Raw genomic sequence first — 18011 nt, forward strand, 5'->3', positions numbered from 1 at the left:
GCTATCCTTCTTTCCCTGTTGGGTGGGAACAGAGCCACAGATGTGTCCAACAATCAGGTCTGTGTGGGCCAAAAGCTCCTGCAGTTGCCTGGAGAGTCTGGCACAGATCCCTCCAGCTTCCTTCCTTCCCGAGGTGGGGCTGGATCCTAGGCTAGGTCAGCAGTCTGACCTGGGTGGAAAGAAGCTGGTCCCTCCCGTCACTGATGTTCAGTCAGCCCTGCTTCCCCTCATGCTGGGTCAGAGTTAAAATGGAGGCTGCCAGCCTCTTTCTGACTTGTATAGGCTCAAACTTTACCTCTTCTTAGATTGGATTTTTACTTAACAGAAGCTGAAATCAGTGCCAGACCATCTCTTAAGCCTCCTGTTTTTTGGAAAAGGGAGCTTCCAACTTCAGCCAAAGAGTTCCCGAGGTGACTTGCAGTGGCTTGAACTGCCAGCAGGGGGAGGGACTCCAGTCTCTGGTGTGGCGTGCTCTACTCACAAATCTTCACTGCATACAGGCAGTCTCCTCCTCCTATTCTTCCAAGGATGTTGCAGGATGTTCTTCTCGTCTCTTGGGCCCCCAAACAAGTGATTTAGATAGCTCTGGGCGAGTACTGAATACCCTGTAGGTCAGGCTGACTTTTGGAGCACCTTACTCTGCCACCACTTTGCCCCCTCAAGAAAAATTTATTTTTAATGGAAGTTATTTCTCAAATGGTTGGGAGGCCAAATAAATGAAATTATTACATTTATGCTCTTTAATGAGATTGAATAAATCATGTGAACTGCAACTTAGCTTCTTTATTTACTGGATACATTCTTGAACAAATTGCCATATCTCACTCGACAATTATTTAATATGTAACAACTAGATTTTTCACAGAAGTGATCATAGTAATATATTATTGAGTACATTCAAAGGCCCCTCAAAGAGCAGTCTTTTCTGAGAGTGATGTAAAGTCTCATTTATTTTTTTAAAAATCTAAAAACTGTAAAAGTGATGGATGTTTATCACCAAGAGGGTGAAGGAATAGTAAATCTAACTTATGAGAAGGAAGCGAAATTATTGACAATCACACTTCCCATATAAAAGTTCCTTAATTTGTGCCATATATAAAACAGGGGTAACAGTAGTACCTGTCTGAGGATTCCGTGAGCACTTTGAGCAGTGCTCTCTCTAATCCGATCTTGGTAAGTGATAGCTATTATTTAAACATTTGGGGGTTTAACCTTGTTTAATTTTTGTTTGTATTATACATAACCATCTTGCTCGGTAGAATTGAATTGTCACTTATACCTTTTAACCTTTAGGGGCTACATAGTCTTTCTAATGTGGATATATTCAAGCTCATTTCTGTCTTCCCTGGGCTGAGAACTGAAACAGCCAAAATATGTGTAAGAATATATGTATCCAGGAATGTGGCATTTTCCTGAATGGCATTCAAGTCCATAGTACTCTTATCAACTCCTTGTGCCTCTACCACTGAAAAAGGGACTATATAGAAGATACAAAAGGGGGCATTTGGCCTGTGTGCTCACATATAGAACAGGATTTAGCAACCTAAGACCTATTTTTATATGGCCCATGAGACAACGATTTTTACATTCATGTTTTATATAGTGCGGAAAAATCTAAAGAAGTGTATTGCTTCATGAAACATGAAGATTATATGATATTCAAATTTCAGCGTCAGTTAAAATTTTATTAGAACGTATCCTCGCTCATTTATGTGTTGTCTCCAGCTACTTTTGTGTTAATTGCGGAGCTGGGTAGTTACAACGGAGACCAAATAGCCCACAAAACTTAAAATATTTCTCTGCCCCTTTACTGAAAGTTTCCAAACTCCTGATATAAAGCCTCTGGTTCCCAGGCTCAGGAATTTCAGGGCTTTTAGACCCAGAAGAAGCCATAAGGGCTACAAGGTCCTATTTCTTGATTTTAAAGATGAAGCATCTCTTAAGCCTGTGATTCAGATCACACATGGGAGGTCCCAGTTTGTTCCTGGTGCTTCCTAAAAAGATGAGCCTATAATGTGGGGGTGGGAAAAAAGAAATAAATCTTAAAAAAAAAAAAAAAAAAGGTAGAAAACCCAATGGTGATGATGTACATCAGAGAAATACTTGGTTTCAGTGTAGAATAAAATTTCCTTTTATAGTCTTTGTTTTTTTAGGTGACTTACATTCTCAGGAATGCTATATTGTAAACTTTCTTTAAAAGAATACCTTTGGTTTATTAAATTTACTATAAATACTTCCCTTTTAGACGTGAAACACGTTAACTCTAAAATTGGAGTAAAAACCTCTCTTGCTGGTCACTTACTCCAGTGAAACGTCCTTTCCCAGCAGTGGAGGTCCCCACTCCAGGTGCAGTGGACCGCTGGCCTGAAGTGCTCAATGTAGAAGGGTTCTTAACCTTTTTTGTTCCATTGATCCCTTTGCCATCAGGTGAAAACCATGGACCCCTTCTCAGCATGTAGCAGCAGATCGTTTTATGATATATGTATTAGCCAGCCGAAGAGGTGTTAATGCAAAATATCAGAAGACTGTTGGTTTTTATAAAGGGCATTTATTTGGAGTAGGAGCTTACAGATACCAGGCCATAAAGCATAGGTTACTTCTCTCACCAAAGTCTCCTCCCATGTATTAAAGCATGATGGCTGCTGACGTCTGCCAGGGTTCCTCTCTTCCTGAGGCTGGCATCTCTTTCCTCACAACCATTCTCCTCTGTATGCTTACTTCCCAGGCCTCCAGCTTAAGACTTCAGCATCAAACTCCAACATTAAACCCCCCCCAACTCTGTCCTTTGCCATGCCTTTTATCTGTGAGTCTCCACACACCAAGGGCAGGGACTTAGCACCTTGCTGGCACAAGTAATCAAGTTAACCTCTGGATCCAATATAATCTAATTTGCCCAGAGGAAAAGACCAGTTTACCAACATAATCCAATATTTCCTTTTGGAATTTATTGATAATATCTGCTACAACATGCAGCATTTGGAGGTCAGGGAAAATAAAGATAAGTGGTTTTTTTTTGTTTTGTTTTTCTTCAATTCACACTCATGGACCCTGGTTAAGAACCCCTGGGGTAAAAGTTCTATATGGTTGACGGGTGCTAAACCAGGAGAGTGTATCAGAATCACCTGGGAGTTCAGTAAGAATGCACGTGGCCGTTCTCTGTGGCTCTTGGAGGTTTTGATTCAGGAGGTCCAGAGTAGAGTATGGGGCTTGGTCTCATATAGCTGGAATTAGGAAATTAGGAGAGACCAGTTCGTACAACAGAGAGAGAGATGTCTAGAAAGCCACAATAAAATCCATAGTTTTATGAGGTGAGGGTGGGAATCATTAGCCTTGGGCAGAGATGTTGGGACCAGGTCAGAGAGGTAGGTAAAGCCTAACAGGAATGTGTGCTAACCACGTTTAAGTGGAAGAACTGGGCAGTTTTCTTATTTTCTGCCCTGACTCTCATTACTCCAGTGATCTTGCAGGGTGAGAATTGGCTCTAGTTAAGACTTGAATTTCTTTTATTCATCTTTTGTTAACTTGTAATTCTCATCCTTAGGGATAAGTTGGCAGTTCTTCAGGCACTTGCATCCACAGTGCACCGGGTGAGTAGGATTTGGGTGGTTTTTGAACCATGTTGGTGGTCTTCGATCACCTAAAGAACGTGTTGAAATGCATGTTGCTGGGGTGGTTCCAGTGTGATGGCCATAAAACCGGTGGTCCATGGACCAGCACTGAGAAATATGTACCTGCGGTGCTGGCAAGAATACGTTCGTTAAGAGCTTTATAGTCGAGCACTAACTGTGACCTTAGGCAAGTTATTTTTGTATCTCATTTTTGTTTCCTCATTTCAAAAGGGGATTAATTATAACACCACTATTCTCGTGAGAATTAAATGAGTTGTAAAAGGGTATAGGACGTGCCTGGCACAAGGGGCAATGCACAGTAAATAACCATTTTATTAGTACTCCTGCTATCTTGTTTTCTTTTTCGTGTTGATAATCGGCTCTGTTGGCAGTTCAGGAATAGATTTATATTATAGTCTGATAAATATACTGAAACCTTGATAAATGCATCAGAAATAGAGCTTTATGTTTGGTTGTATTTTTCATTAATGAGAAACTACTTTTTAACATTAGCTCTAGAGAAAATGTATAAAATAATTAATTGCTTTCTCCTGCCACAATATCTGGATACTAACCGTGCCCAAGGCTATAATCACAAATATCAAGAACTGTTTTTCTGTTGTAGATGTTAAACTTACAGGGTGTTGGGTGCAGTTTCTGAGGAAGGGTTTTGAGTACTGCATCTCCCCACATGGAAGGCATTGAGATTTTTTCACAGCTCACTTACCCCTAACTAGGTGTCTGAGCTGTAAACTACAGAGATAGGGTGTGAGATTGTTCTTATGACATGGCTCAGGGCCACCTTCAGGTCATAGAAGTACCTGATTTATCAGGGTTTTTTGGCCCTTAAGGTCAGAGGTAGGAAACAGCAGTAGCTCAGTGGTTGAGCACCTGCTTCCCATGTATAAAGCCCTACGTTTAATCCCCATTGTGAAAGATCCCAGGGGTAGCCATTTATTTGTTTGTCATCAGCAGTGCTTAACCAAGCTCTGAGCTGGGTTATAGAATTTAGATAGGCTCAGTCCTTGTGTAGTTGGTAAGGAGAGGACTGAAAGGTCAAATGGGGAGCTTGGTGGCAGGCAAGGCCTGGACTGTCGCAGGAGCACTGGGAAAGGGCTCCCCAGGGGAGTCGCCAGGTGTGAGTGCCTTCCGTTTGTTGTCCTGGAGCAAAGTCCGTGCCAGGGCTCCGAGGTCCTGCGCGGACGGTGCCCACGTCCTCCGGCTGCCTTTGCTGGCTCTGCTCTGGCCACACCGACCTCCTGCCTGCTGCTCAGTCTCGGCAGCCCCAAGCTTGCCTCGGGCTTTCATGTTTGCTCTCCCTTCACTGGCCACGTAGCTTGCCCCCTCATCTTTCAAGATTTTGCTTATTATTACCTCTTCGGTGAGTCCTTCCCTGACTAGTCCATTAAAAATTGGGGCTCTCTTTTTTGATACTTCCTTATCCCTTTCTCTATTTCATTTTTCTGTGTAGCAGTTGCCTCCTTTTAATTAGCTATGTATTTTATTATTCTTAACATTTTATTTCCTAAATGTTTATTTCAGACTAGGTAGTAAACTATGAGGGGGCAGGGATTTTTGCCCCGTCTCTCCCTAGTAGCTAGAATAATGCCTGGTGCATATTAGGTGCTCATTAAATATTTCCTGATTGGATGAATGAGAACTGCCCTGAGCCGAGGCAGTGGCAGTTGGGATAGAAAGGATGGAGTGGTAGGGTATCCCCTAAGGAGAACAGAACTGGCAGAACATGGTGGTGTAATTGGAGTGTTGGAGGCAACTAACCTCAAGTTGCTTTCTGGCTTTCCTTTATGAAGCCATGCGTCTTGGTGGGACCAGAGGAAATGAGCCTCAGGTTGAGGAGAGTGGAGGGAGAGGGCTTAAAAGGATGGCCGGGTAGGCAGAAGCAACGCTGCCCAGGGCCCAGGTCTGAGTGGCTGAATCCCGAGACCTGCAGGCGAGCTCTGCCCTTGGCAGAGTCCCGGTCAGTCCAACATGCCATCAGGGGTACAGTGAAAGGAGGTAAAAGAGGGTGAGTTTCACTATGAACAGAGGTTCCAGAAGGTCCAGGAAAGAGGGTTCAGAGGGAGAGGTGAGGGAAAAAGGAAGTAATTTCTGGGCAGTTTTAAGCATGGCCCCAGGTGGTGCTGCAGAGCTGATTTTGCTCAAGATTCTACTTAGAACCTCGGGCAACAGAACCCAGGAGAAGGTGCTCCTGACGAGGGTCCAGTTGTATCCTCCTAGATGAAGTTGAGCATGGAGTAGATCGTGGTAGCGCTTTGAAAGAAACTGTAGTCCAGGAAACTGGTGCCAGAACTGACTCAGGGGCTCCTTACCAAGCGTTTAAAATAGTAGTCCCTGTGTTGGCAAGATTGAGACCTTAAGAACCACCCACGGGGGGCTTGAGCCATTGTTTGCTTTAAACATGTAAAATTATAGCCAGGTCTTGCAGAGCTGAGAGTACAGTATAGGTATTAGTGTGTGTATCTCTCCATTTCTCCATTCCCCCTCCTCTTGTATGTCTGCAAGTATGTTAAGCATATAGTTATTTTACAGAATTTTGATCAATAAAACTTACATGGTCCTTTTAATAAAAATCTAGCTAACCAAAGAGACTGTCTTTTCCACAGGATATCACAGCTACCCCTTACGCATTTCAAGATGATCCTTACCTCATACCATCATCATTTCTGGAATCTGTGAGTGTTTTCATGTAATTTTTCTACTACTGTGTTTTATCTCACTGGGTTTGGGTACAAAACTGCATATGTTCAGTTGTAAAACCTTTGAAAAGCTTACACATACTGTTAAAGATACTATTACAGATTTCTGAATCCTCTACTGCCTTTATGTTTTTAAAGAGATTGGCTGTGGAGAGGTGTTTGGTTTTGTTTTTTTAATAGAGCTCTTTCTCACTGGAATGACCCACTCAGTTTAAACACATAATTTTCATATACCTCAAGTTGTATATAAGACATGATCTGAAATTTTTCCATTACTCTCAGTAGGAGAGGTGGATACCCAGTATAATTTGAGTTAATTTTTCTTGTGGGGAGAATAGTAATTCTTGCTGAGGGTGAAACTTCATTCTCTTTTGAGTCTGAAGTACATGTAAATACCAAATTATATCTAATCTGCTTTTTCCTTATATAGCAATCGTTTTTATTGGCAAAGAAATCTGGAGAGAATGCAGCAAGATTTATTATTAATTCGCATCCAAAGTATTTTCAAAAGGACATAGCTGAACCTCATATACCGGTAAGGAGAGGTAATGGTAATTTTCCGAAAGTGCTGAATAAGTTAAGTCGAGCTTTAATGCTCATGATTGAGTAACTGTTTGAATGCTCTCAGCACTGGGTGAAACACCTTTGAGTGTGTGGCCCTACCTTTGCTCACAGTGCTAACCTTTTAAAACTCCCATCCTGCCATTTGCCCCTTTGGCTTCTGCGACGCAGTTCTTGAGTCTGCATGGCCATGCCTGCTGATTTTCTGTTGTGACACTAGCACTGGTGTCTCTCTAGGGCTGTGCACACAGTCACGGTCTCTCTGTCCTGGCAGCATGCTCGTGTCTGCCAAACCCCGGCCCCTCTGCTTTGAGCCCCACGCGCTCTTCTTCCTGCCTCTCCTCTAGTCGTGGCAGTATTTCAGCAGTGCCTGCTGTGGGTGGGTGTCGTGCTTTATGTCGTCAGTATGGTGGGGAGCAGGACGTATTCCCTTACTCTCCTGAGGCATCCTCTCCAAAAGTGCTCCACTCCCCTCCATTTCCCCTGCTTCCCCCAGACGTCCGCACCTAAACACACCCACCCTGCTTCTCAAGCTGTAACTTCTGCTGACCAGCCAACTAGAAAACCAGTGCAGTTGTGTGGGTCAGAATATCAAAGGCCTGAACAGTGGCCATGGCGGAACGGTCAGTGATTGGCAGACCCTTTCCCCTCTGTGATTTTGACTCCCAGTTACTCTTCTGTGCTTACACTTAGCTCAAGGGCCACTTCTGCTGTGAGGCCTTTGGTGGGTAGCCCACCTCCACAGCGGGCACCACCACACATCCCCTTCCTCTTACACGGCATTCCATTCCCACCGTGCTGTGGTTATTTCCTAATCTGTCGTCGCCATTTGATTGTGGGAGCCTTGAAGGTAGAGACTGCCCCTCCTCTCTGCATCCCCAATGCCTAGCCTCGGCATGAAGTGTCGTGTTCAGTAACTACTCAGGTAAACTAGTGAATGAGGTAAAGTCAGCCTACCTTGGTGGTATTATGTGTTTAGATTATAAGAAGGCATCAACGATGAAAGGTTTCTGCCTTTGGAAACTGGGTGAACTCTGACACCTTTAAACAAGATTGAGGGTGGTTTTTTGTTGTTGTCATTTTAAAAAATTAATTTATTTTTTAATTGTCTTTTTTTTTTTAAAGATAAATAAATCACACAAAATGTTACATTAAAAATCATAAGAGGTTCCCATATACCCCATTCCCCACCCCCCACCGCTCCTCCCACATCACCATCCCCTTTCATCATTGTGGCACATTCATTGCAATTGGTGACTACATTTTGGAGCACTGCTGCACCACATGGACCATAGTTTACATTGTAGTTCACACTCTCCCCCAGTCCATCCAGTGGGTTATGGCAGGATATACAGTGTCTTGTACCTGTCCCTGCAGTATCATTCAGGACAACTCCCAAGTTCTGAAAATGCCCCATATCACACCTCTTCCTCCCTCTTCCTGCCCTCAGCAACTTCTGTGGCCACCGTCTCCACATTAGTGATACACAGATCTCTTCCATTGCTAGAGTCACAACAGTTCTGTAGTAGAATACCAGCAAGTCCACTCCAACTCACCTTGCATTATTCCGTACTGTGTACCCTGGGATGGCGATGTCCACTCCACCTCTAAATTGAGAGGGGGCTTAGATCCCACATGACTTATGGATGTGAGTCTCCTGCTTGCAATTGTAGACACTCTTGGTTCCCTTGTGTGGGAAGAGTGGTTTTAGCAGAAGAATATTGAGTTCAGTTTGAAAATGGGAAATTTTTTTGGAAATAGGGTTGTTCAGATAGGGATGTAAATTTTATGTTTGATGTCCTTTAAACTCTTCTCCCCAGGTAAAACCATCTTGTTTTGGAGACTGGAGAGGTTTTTTTTTTTGTTTGGTTTTGGGTTTGTTTGTATTGGTATTCTCTGGTTAGATTCCCTACAAAAACCTGTGTGATAAACCTAACCATGATTTGCTGCATGAAATGTAAATTGGAACATTGTAGTTTATGTTGATGTGTAGTGGGTAAAAGTGTTTTTAAAAAAACAAACTTCATCCTAGTCAGTTATCCTTTCGCCTTTACCTCTTTGTAGTAGCTTTGGCCATCTTGTTTTTCTAGTGTTTAATGCCCGAGTACTTTGAACCTCAAATTGAAGAGGTAAGTGAAGCTGCCCTGAAGGAACGAATCAAGCTCAAGAAAGTCAAAGCTTCAGTGGACATGTTTGATCAGCTCTTGCAAGCAGGTACAAATTCAGTTAAAGACACTAGGAAAGTGAGCTTTGAAAGATGGGTTGCATTGATGTGATGTAGATAATTTTGAATCAAAGTTCAAGTACTGTTGTTTTACGTAGTGTTTTGGGCAACAGTTTTTTAAAGGCTGCTATAGTTGGACCCTTTAAGCTAGTATTCCTCTAGGCAAGCATTTCAACAAGGGCCTATTGGAATACTTCTGCTTGCATTTGTGAAACCGGAACTGAGCCCGAGGGACTGAGCGGTGGTTGTTTGCAGTGTTCAGGTTGGAGATGATAGTTAAAACCGTGGGCAACCGAGTTTCTCTGGGGATAGGAGTATATTAAATATGAGCACCTGGTCAAACTTCATTTTTTTATGTGTTAATCTTTTAGGTAAGACCACACGGTAAGTGGTAGATTGTGTCTCTGTGTGCCTCATTTTCATTTTTGAGCCAACTTTGAGTTCATACTCATTAATTGCTCAAGTGGTAGATCATACCAAATATGTAGCCAGAAAGCATCAGCTAATTGGAAAAGTGAAGAATTTTAATTAATGAGCTTAAGGTTTCATTTTTTCCTTCCACCCCCAGGAAGCACTGTATCTCTGGAAACAAGTAATAGTCTTTTGGATTTATTATGTTACTATGGTGACCAAGAACCCCCGGTGGATTATCAGTTTCAACAAACTGAACAATCAGAAGAATCGGTAATGGCCTTCTAACGTTCTTAAAGAAATTTCTAGTATAGATTTTTAAATTTCATTTTGAGTAATACCTCAGAATGAGGTGGGTTCTTAGGCCATATCACAAGACGCTTAAACTGACATGTGCTTCAGTAGCCTTGAATGTGGGGTGGTGGGTACAGGAGGGAGAAAGGCATTTAAACCTTTTTTTTTTTTTTTTTTTTTTAACTCTGGTGCCCTTCAAAAATATTTTGCCCTTGCCTGCCATGTGCAGGCAAAGCTTTGGCCAGAAATGTTTGGACAGCATCCACCCCGCCCAAGCCACATCGTTGACACTGAGTATAATGCACAGGGATGGGTTCCCTGGCCTGGGCCACCTCAGAAATTCAAACACACACAGTCGGAGGAGTGAGCACGCCAGCCTGGGGGTGCAGAACCGTCATGGCTGGTCTCTGCCCAGGCAGCTTTACTTCCCGCTACTTCTAGCTAGGAAACCCCTGGTTTGGGTGACCAAAGATGGACATGTGAGGCTTTTCATAACAGAGCATTTGTGTTTGTAATTGCAAAGATGTTGGCAACAGCGTAGCTGTCTAATGATGGGTCTATTACCTCATGGTGGTAGAATGGCGCGTGGCCATTGAGAACACCAGTGTCAGTCAGTTTGGGTTGGAAAGGTTCGCCATGTGTTTATAAGTGGGAAAACAGGCTGCACCCAGCAAACAGTCTATTCCATTTTTTGTAAAAAGTTTATTCACATGCATAAGTCATTAAGTGTTTCTGTCCAGGTGATGGGATTATGGGTCTTTTTCTTTCCATTGATGCCTTTTCTGATATTTCTGCGCTAAATGCGGGATTATGTGTATTCAGAGTAGCTAAGTCTTATGAAAGGCACAAGCATTGGGGTGCAGGCACATCCTGCCTTTCACCGTATCCATGGGCCTAGCTGGCCCTCTGCCCCTCAGTCCCACTACCTGAGGCAGCAGGGTACAGGGCCATCACTGAACTGGGCAATACCAGCCAAGCTTTCCTGCTCTGCATATGCCATATGCTAGGTTTATAATACAGGGCAAGACTTACTCCCTAAAAAAAATCTTAGCTTGTGTTAAGTCAGTGTAGTACTTAAAACAGTTGGAAAATTGTCTCATCAAGACACGAACTGGATTCTCTGCCCAGATATGTTACCCCTCTTGCTCTTACCCAGATAATGAACAGTATTTCTTTATGGCTCAAGCCAGCCATCTTTCTGAGTTTCCTGCCTCTGAGGACACCGAAGGCTGGTGGATTTTCCAGCTTCCCTCTCTGGGCCAGGCTGTAACGGGACACTGGCTTCCTTGCTTCTCCAGGTCATCGTTTATAGCCAGCCTCATTAAGGTCCAGCTTGGCTTTTCATCTGAGAAGTAGCTGCTTTACCCTTAAGTTAGCACGGATAAGCACACACATTCCCTGGACTTCCTTCCTCTGCCTTCCCTGGATCTGTATTCCCTTTACTTTTCTCAAGTCCCTATGCCTTCCTGATTTTGAATGGTCTGACTGTGGCAGTGCATTTCCTGGTTGTCTTAACTTTTGTGTTATTTCTGTTGATTCACTTCAGGAAGCAGCCACAGAGGAAAATACTGAGAAACCTTGGAAGAGGGATGGTCATCAACTTAGAGTTGCTTGGAAGTATGTCACACAGAATTAGAAGCTTATATTGTAGTTTATTAAGTAAAGTGTATCGAGTATGTCTCTTCACCATTCAAAAAGGATGTAAACCTGTGATGTTCTGGAATATAGTTTGTGTTCCGTGTGCAGTATAAATGCCAAAATGTGTATTTATATGCATTAGCACCTTTTTTTCACGAGGTCTTCACCTCCACCTAGCTGTATATGGCTCTCTTCAGAGGTTGGTACTTAATGTTTCTATTTTCCACTTAACGCAGTGTAACCGTCACATCGTATGGGCCATTGATAGTTTCACCAGTAATGCTACTTTGCAATATATACCTCTAGGTCACCTTTCACTCTGAAGATTTGATACATTTTGTTCCTATAAAAAATATACATATGTTGGAATGTAGTGCTAAATTAAGACTACTGTCTTATTTCAGCAAATTCTGAACCAAATTCGAGAATTTAACTTAACTGAGTAGAAGCCTCTAAAATACTTCATGTGAATATCTGGAGAAGGAAAGCTACTTTTAATATATGAAACCAAATTGTATCATTGATGTGGAGACAGTGGCCACAGGAGTTGCTGAGGGCAGGGAGGGAAGAAGAGGTGTGATATGGAGCATTTTCGGGACTTGTAGTTGTCCTGAATGATATTGCAGGGACAGATGCAGGACAGTATATATCCTGCCATAACGCACTGAATGGACTGGGGGAGAGTGTAAACTACAATGTAAACTATAGTCCATGTGGTGCAGCAGTGCTCCAAAATATATCCACCAAATGCAGTGAATGTCGGCAATGATGAAAGAGGTTGTTGATGTGGGAGGAGTGGGGGAGGGGGTTGGAATATATGGAAACCTCTTATATTTTTTAATGTAACATTTTTTGTGATATATGCATCTTTTAAAAAGACAAAAATTTCCTTAAAAAAAAACCAATTCCAGAAGGATCATAATTAAATGTGAATGTTAAAGCAATAAACTCTAGGAAAAAAAGTAAAAATAGAGACATTTAACAACAACAAAAATAAATAAAGCTTCCTTAAGGTCGATTTGAATAATTTAGCATAGTGGTTAAGACTATGGGCTTAGGAGTAAAACTTGGCTCAAATCCTAGTTCTGTCTGATTTTTAAACATATTAAGGGAGAAATCAAGGTGTAGAATAATTCATATAACATGGTACTATTTATGTGTTTTTAAGGAAGGGACTTGAATATGACTGAAGATGTAGAAGAAACCAGTTGTTGGTAGATGCCTTGGGGGAATTATTTTTGAAACTTGAAGGAGGATACCTTGTTTTATAGTTGTTTTTTTGTTTTTTAATATCATTGGTATATATTATTTTTCATAAAATTGCTTTTCAGTGCTTGTTCTGCCGCTTTATTGCATAGCCTTGGGCATGCGGTTTTTGAGCCTTGAGTTTTCCCATTTTTAAAACGAACTAATATGTTTAACGGGGCCTGAACCATTGTAAACTCAGTAGCTGGTGGTAGCTCTTACTGGCTTTCCCAGTGTTCCCTGGTTCACACTTGCTTTCTTATGTCTAGAGCAAACAACAATGCTGAGAGGATCTTTGCTCTAATGCCAGAGAAAAATGCGCATTCTTACTGCACCATGATTCGAGGAATGGTGAAGGTAGATTTATTTCATTTTATATTTTTAATATTTATCTTGGTGTTTTCTTATTTCCAGTAAAGCAGGTTTTTTGATCTTGGCACTATTGACATTTGGGGCCCGATAATTTGATGGGGATGGTGAGGAGCTGTCCTGCACATTGTAGGATGTTTAGTATCTCTCTGGCCTCTACCCACTGGAAATTAGTAACACTTCCCAGTTGTGACAACCCAAAACATCTCCAGATGTCCCTTTGGGCGAGGGGTAGGAGGCAACTGTATGTGCTTCATGAGAATAGGGATCTGGTCTGGTCTGACAGCTGAATTCCCAAACCCTGTAATAATTGATGGGCATATATTTCTTAAGTGAATGGATTTGATGATGCTTTATTTTTATCCTTTCCCTCATCCAGCACCGTGCTAATACACAGGCATTAAACTTATACACTGAATTATTGAACAACAGACTTACTGGTAAGTGTGTTTTGAGAAGCCCTCTCTCTGCTCTTCTTTGAAAAATCTGCGTGAAAATCTTCGTCTTTTCTCAGTCCTCGGCCCGCTTTCCGTCTTCACCTATGGTTTGGAGATTGAAGCAGGAGCCTGGTTTCCCAGTTTGTAGATGTGTAACAGCCTCGGGAAACCCTGCATATGACCACTTTGCCTTACACAGAGCCATTTAGGAGTAAATCTTTAACCTCAAATTTTGTTAAAATAGATTTGTTCTCTTATAGCTGATGTGTATACCTTCAGTGCATTGATTGAAGCAGAGTCACTGATGAATGAGAAATGTGAGGAAAAGTGGAAGAACATGCAGGTAAGGGGGCGCCTTTATTTTGTCCCCTACTAGGCCTTGGCTATGTTTACTAGAAATAAACGATGAGGGAGAACAGCATTCGTTGAGCACACACGGCCGTCACGCGCTCGCCGCGCTCAGGGAGCCTGCCTTGGCTGCTGTCCTTCCAGTAATTGCATCTGCTGTGTGGGAATAGAGCCTTCCACTGGAGTTCAGGAAGAGCTGGGTTGCTTTATTCACTTATTTTTTCATATTAGTTTTCATTTCAAAAATAACATGTTTATTGTAAAGTAATATCAGTGGATTGATTCTTACTTTGTACTTAGTGTTTTTTACTTCTTACTGATCATTTGCAAAAGCAGAAACACAGAATCCACTCTAGTTTGTTACTTTGCTTGAGCCTCTTCCTGGAAGACTCAGCAGGTGGAGGGGCAGACACGGGCACACGTCAGTCAAGTGCAGGTGGCTGGCCCGACCGGAGGCTCGGAAGGGCTTTCAAGGCAGGAGCCCTGGTCCTGTAACTAGTAACAGTTCCTAAATTAGGGAGGTATTTATTAACCTTTTAGACAGGGCAGAAAGCCAATTTTTTCTTTATGTTATCTGTGAGATAGGATTCTGTTGGGCAGAATATCTACCTGGGCACAAAAATGGTCCCTGTTTTGATTCACCTAGGAGCTGCTGAAGCACATGGTCGCACAGAAGGTGAAACCAAATCTGCAGACCTTTAATACCATACTGAAATGCCTCCGTAGACTTCATACCCTGGGAAAGCTGCCAGCCTTACAGACCCTGCAGGAAATGAGAGCAGTCGGGATCGGTGAGGGTGTGCTCTTGAAGATGAGGGTGGGGGCTGAGCCGAGGGTGCAGGCCCAGGCAAGCTGAGCAGAGGCTGCCTGGCTCTCGTTCGCTGTTTACTGTGCTGTCTGGGCCATTTCCACAGGTGGCACACTCAGTTATGTGACAGGACCCCCTTTATCATCTTCGTGTTCTTACAGCAAGTTTTGTTACTATTTTAGTGTTAGGTATTTGAACCCAAATTTATATTAGTGTGTTATATTTTTCAGAAAATTGTAGGTTTTAGGAGTCAATTCACTTGAACATGCTTTAATGTTCTTAAATGCTGAATCATAGTACATTAGCTATAATGTTTTCGTAGTGGGTTTTTAGACTTTGTCTAAAAGTAATGCAATCTTTAGCAATAACTTTTTTCACCTTTACATTAATCCTATAAGCTGGAAAATGTCTTTGTTCAAAGGAATAGAAGTGAATCTTTTGCATAAATGCCAAAATGTTTCTAATGCTGCAGTAAGCTATATTTTGGATAGGTTTGTTCTGACTTACTTCTCATTTTTTCCATCCGCCTGGTAATTTGAGAACCCTCGCTTGCAACGTATCACTATATTATTCAGCTGTTTTATCAACGTGGTATGTATGATCTTATATTATCTCATGTAGAAAATTGACCAGATCCCTTGAGTTTGAGTAATTGTTGGAGATTCCTTCTCTGCATATGAATTTAGAGTAGAGTTCACAAATTAACATTATTTATGGCTTGAGCAATAAGTTATTCTTTTTTTTAAAATTTTTTTTTATTTTTAAAAGATACATAGATCATACAAAATGTTACATTAAAAATATAGGAGTTTCCCATATGCCCCACTCCCCACACCCCCTTCTCCCGTATCAACAAGTAAGTTATTCTTGAAGGTAGTAGCCTTGTTGGTGATAAACAGCTTGAGCTGGAGAGGTGGACACGGAAAGTATGAGCAGTGTTGGTGACAGACAGAAATGGGCAGAAGGTATTTCAGTTTGGAGCACCTTGTGCTCTCCAGAGTCGTGCTATCCAATACAGTAGCCACTAGCCACATTCGATTAAGTTAATTACAGTTAACCGAAACTCCCCCGTCACAGTAGTGCTTAGCACGTGTGGTTAGCAGCACCATCTTCAGGGACGCAGGTGCAGGCTTAGAGCTTCCCCGTTGCTGCAGAAAGTGGCCCATGCTGTTTCAGTGGCGTTGTCTTTATTTTAAGGCTGTGTGGGAGCAGGGAGCCTTGAGACTTCATTTGTCCCCTTTGCGGTTCGTCAGTCCTTGTTGGAGCTGCGCTCTGATGAATGGGCTTTGGAGCAAGGCACACCGAGTTGAAACTCCAGCTGTGCCGTTAGCAGTGTCAGCTAGGAATGGATGCTGCCTGAGTAGCACCAGCAGGGTTGTAGTGGTTAAATTGATTAAGCAGGTGCTTATACCATGCCTGGGAGGCACGCAGCCTGTTGGTTCTGACTCGTTTGCCACTGGCCTGGTAAAGAACCCCTGAGTTCAGAAGTGAGGATCCTGAGTTAGATTATAAAGACAACAAAGAAAAACTTGCTGCTTTCTGGTTTGGAAGGCTAATTTTATAAAAACCACCTCCATCCTTATTTGGTAAGTTTATTTGGAAACAGGTAAACCATTTCCATGATAACTATTCTCCAGAATTTTACTCAGCATAGGTGAGATTGTAGTGGAACTAGTATTTCTGACTCAAGCATATGCCATTCCCGTGTGCGGTGTTGCATCCCTGTTTCAGTTGCCAACCTAAGTCGGTGGTGCTTATATTTCATAATAGCCGTAACTGAGTTTGGGGTGGGGGGGTGAAGGGAGGGGGGTGTGTGTTTGTCTTAGATATATAAATTGGCTCAAAGTCAGATGCACTGACAATTTAGGAATTAGCCTTATTATTTATTACGTGTGTGGGCAAGATAGGGGTGGGAATACAGGCAGCTAGTCTGTTCTGGGAATACTGGAGGTGAAGCTTCTGACCTGTGATACTCAGCTCATGTGATTGTTTATTTACGTAGTTATTTTTAATATTTTCTTCATACGATTTTAAAGGACTCTACCTACGTCCTTAAGTTTCCTTGATGGTACTTAGAAGGAACACAGAGGATTTACTGCCAGAAAATGTGTTCGCTTGTCTGGGTATGCAGGTGTAGTGTGTTCCCCACTCCCAAGGAAGTCAAGCCTCTTGTGCAGAGACTGAGAAGGGAGGGAAGTGTCCCTGGTTGAAGATATGGACAGCGCCCTGGGACTGTCCCGGGCCTCACAGACCTGCACCCCAGAGCGCGCTCAGTCCTGCTCAGGAACTCTGCCCTGCCTGGCTCTGCCCTGCCTTAGGAGGGCACGGGGGAAGGAGACGCTTGTCCCTGTACTAGGTGCTGTGGGCGTGCTGGTGGGGCCAGATGGGGGACCACGGTAAAGGCCGTTTGCATTCTTGTTCTACAGAGAACTCAAAAAGATCGTCCTTCATAATCTATGAAATAATCAATGAATTAAGGGGGAAGACGCTTTCTGCCAAGGACTTGGATGACAGTATGTATAGAAATTGCTTCTGTTTTCCTCTAAAGGCAGAGTACCTTGCTGGTTTCCCTGAGTGCCAGTTTTTAGGGGCCTTGTGTATTTGGGTGATAATACAGCGTTTAATTTACCTTAGTAGTATTTGGGTGGTTATTGTGAGAAAGCCAAATATTTGTGACACTTAGGTGGATACTTCCTCTCAGGTTTTTATTTTTTTTTAGCTTTGTCTTGCATATCACCAGTTACATGGCCAGCATTTTTATTAATATTACTGGTTTTTGGAAAATTAATTTCATCCCTAGTAACCAAGACTCTGATGAACTTTGATTTTCAGATATGTTTTTTCCATCAGCCATGAGAGTTGTAAGTACCATTTCTTGCTCCCTTTTTTTTTTTTCTTCTCAAAAGAAGGCTACTTACTATCCATTTCCTTCCTAGATTTACCATAACTAGAACCCACCTTGATTAAGCCTGGCCTCTCTCCCTGGTCTTCCACTCCTGACTCGTAACTTCTTCATGCCTTTGGTTCTAGTCATAACTCAGCATGGGTGGATTTGGACATTGTTCATTGTTGTTATGCTGATACAGGGCTGCTGCTGGGAGCAGCTTCCTACATGGGTCTTTTGCACACTCAACCATTTTTTAGGATTGCTTTCTAAACGTATAATCACTAGACCAAAATCTTTTTGTTTTAAAGATCATAAAACTTTGTGTTTTAGTTTTAGGTGTTTTTGTTTTTTTGGGTTTTTTTTTGTAGTTCTCAGTTCCTTTTAACTCATATTTTTATCAACCAAAAATAAGCTAAATCAGCATAAGTATGTTTCAGAAGTAACTGCTTTATGTCATGGGCTGC

At 42.3% G+C, this 18011-nt stretch overlaps 1 protein-coding gene across 2 annotated transcripts in view; it reads left to right on the forward strand.

The window, feature by feature from the left end:
* The window catches only part of PTCD3 (pentatricopeptide repeat domain 3), a 30400-nt gene that overhangs the window by 6788 nt on the left and 5601 nt on the right, over positions 1–18011 (forward strand). For both annotated transcript variants that reach the window (XR_011646205.1, XM_004465706.5), the window contains exons 4-16: positions 3542–3587; positions 6233–6301; positions 6756–6860; positions 8977–9100; positions 9679–9794; positions 11362–11432; positions 12968–13055; positions 13447–13507; positions 13765–13847; positions 14499–14643; positions 15201–15251; positions 17087–17173; positions 17493–17521. Coding sequence is in view for 1 of the 2 variants with exons in the window: in XM_004465706.5 (XP_004465763.2) it covers positions 3542–3587; positions 6233–6301; positions 6756–6860; positions 8977–9100; positions 9679–9794; positions 11362–11432; positions 12968–13055; positions 13447–13507; positions 13765–13847; positions 14499–14643; positions 15201–15251; positions 17087–17173; positions 17493–17521 (1075 nt within the window). In the remaining variant the exon portion in view is untranslated. The remainder of the gene's footprint in view (positions 1–3541; positions 3588–6232; positions 6302–6755; positions 6861–8976; positions 9101–9678; positions 9795–11361; positions 11433–12967; positions 13056–13446; positions 13508–13764; positions 13848–14498; positions 14644–15200; positions 15252–17086; positions 17174–17492; positions 17522–18011) is intronic.

The sequence above is a fragment of the Dasypus novemcinctus genome, chromosome 17 (assembly GCF_030445035.2).
Source record: "Dasypus novemcinctus isolate mDasNov1 chromosome 17, mDasNov1.1.hap2, whole genome shotgun sequence".
Lineage (NCBI taxonomy): Eukaryota > Metazoa > Chordata > Mammalia > Cingulata > Dasypodidae > Dasypus > Dasypus novemcinctus.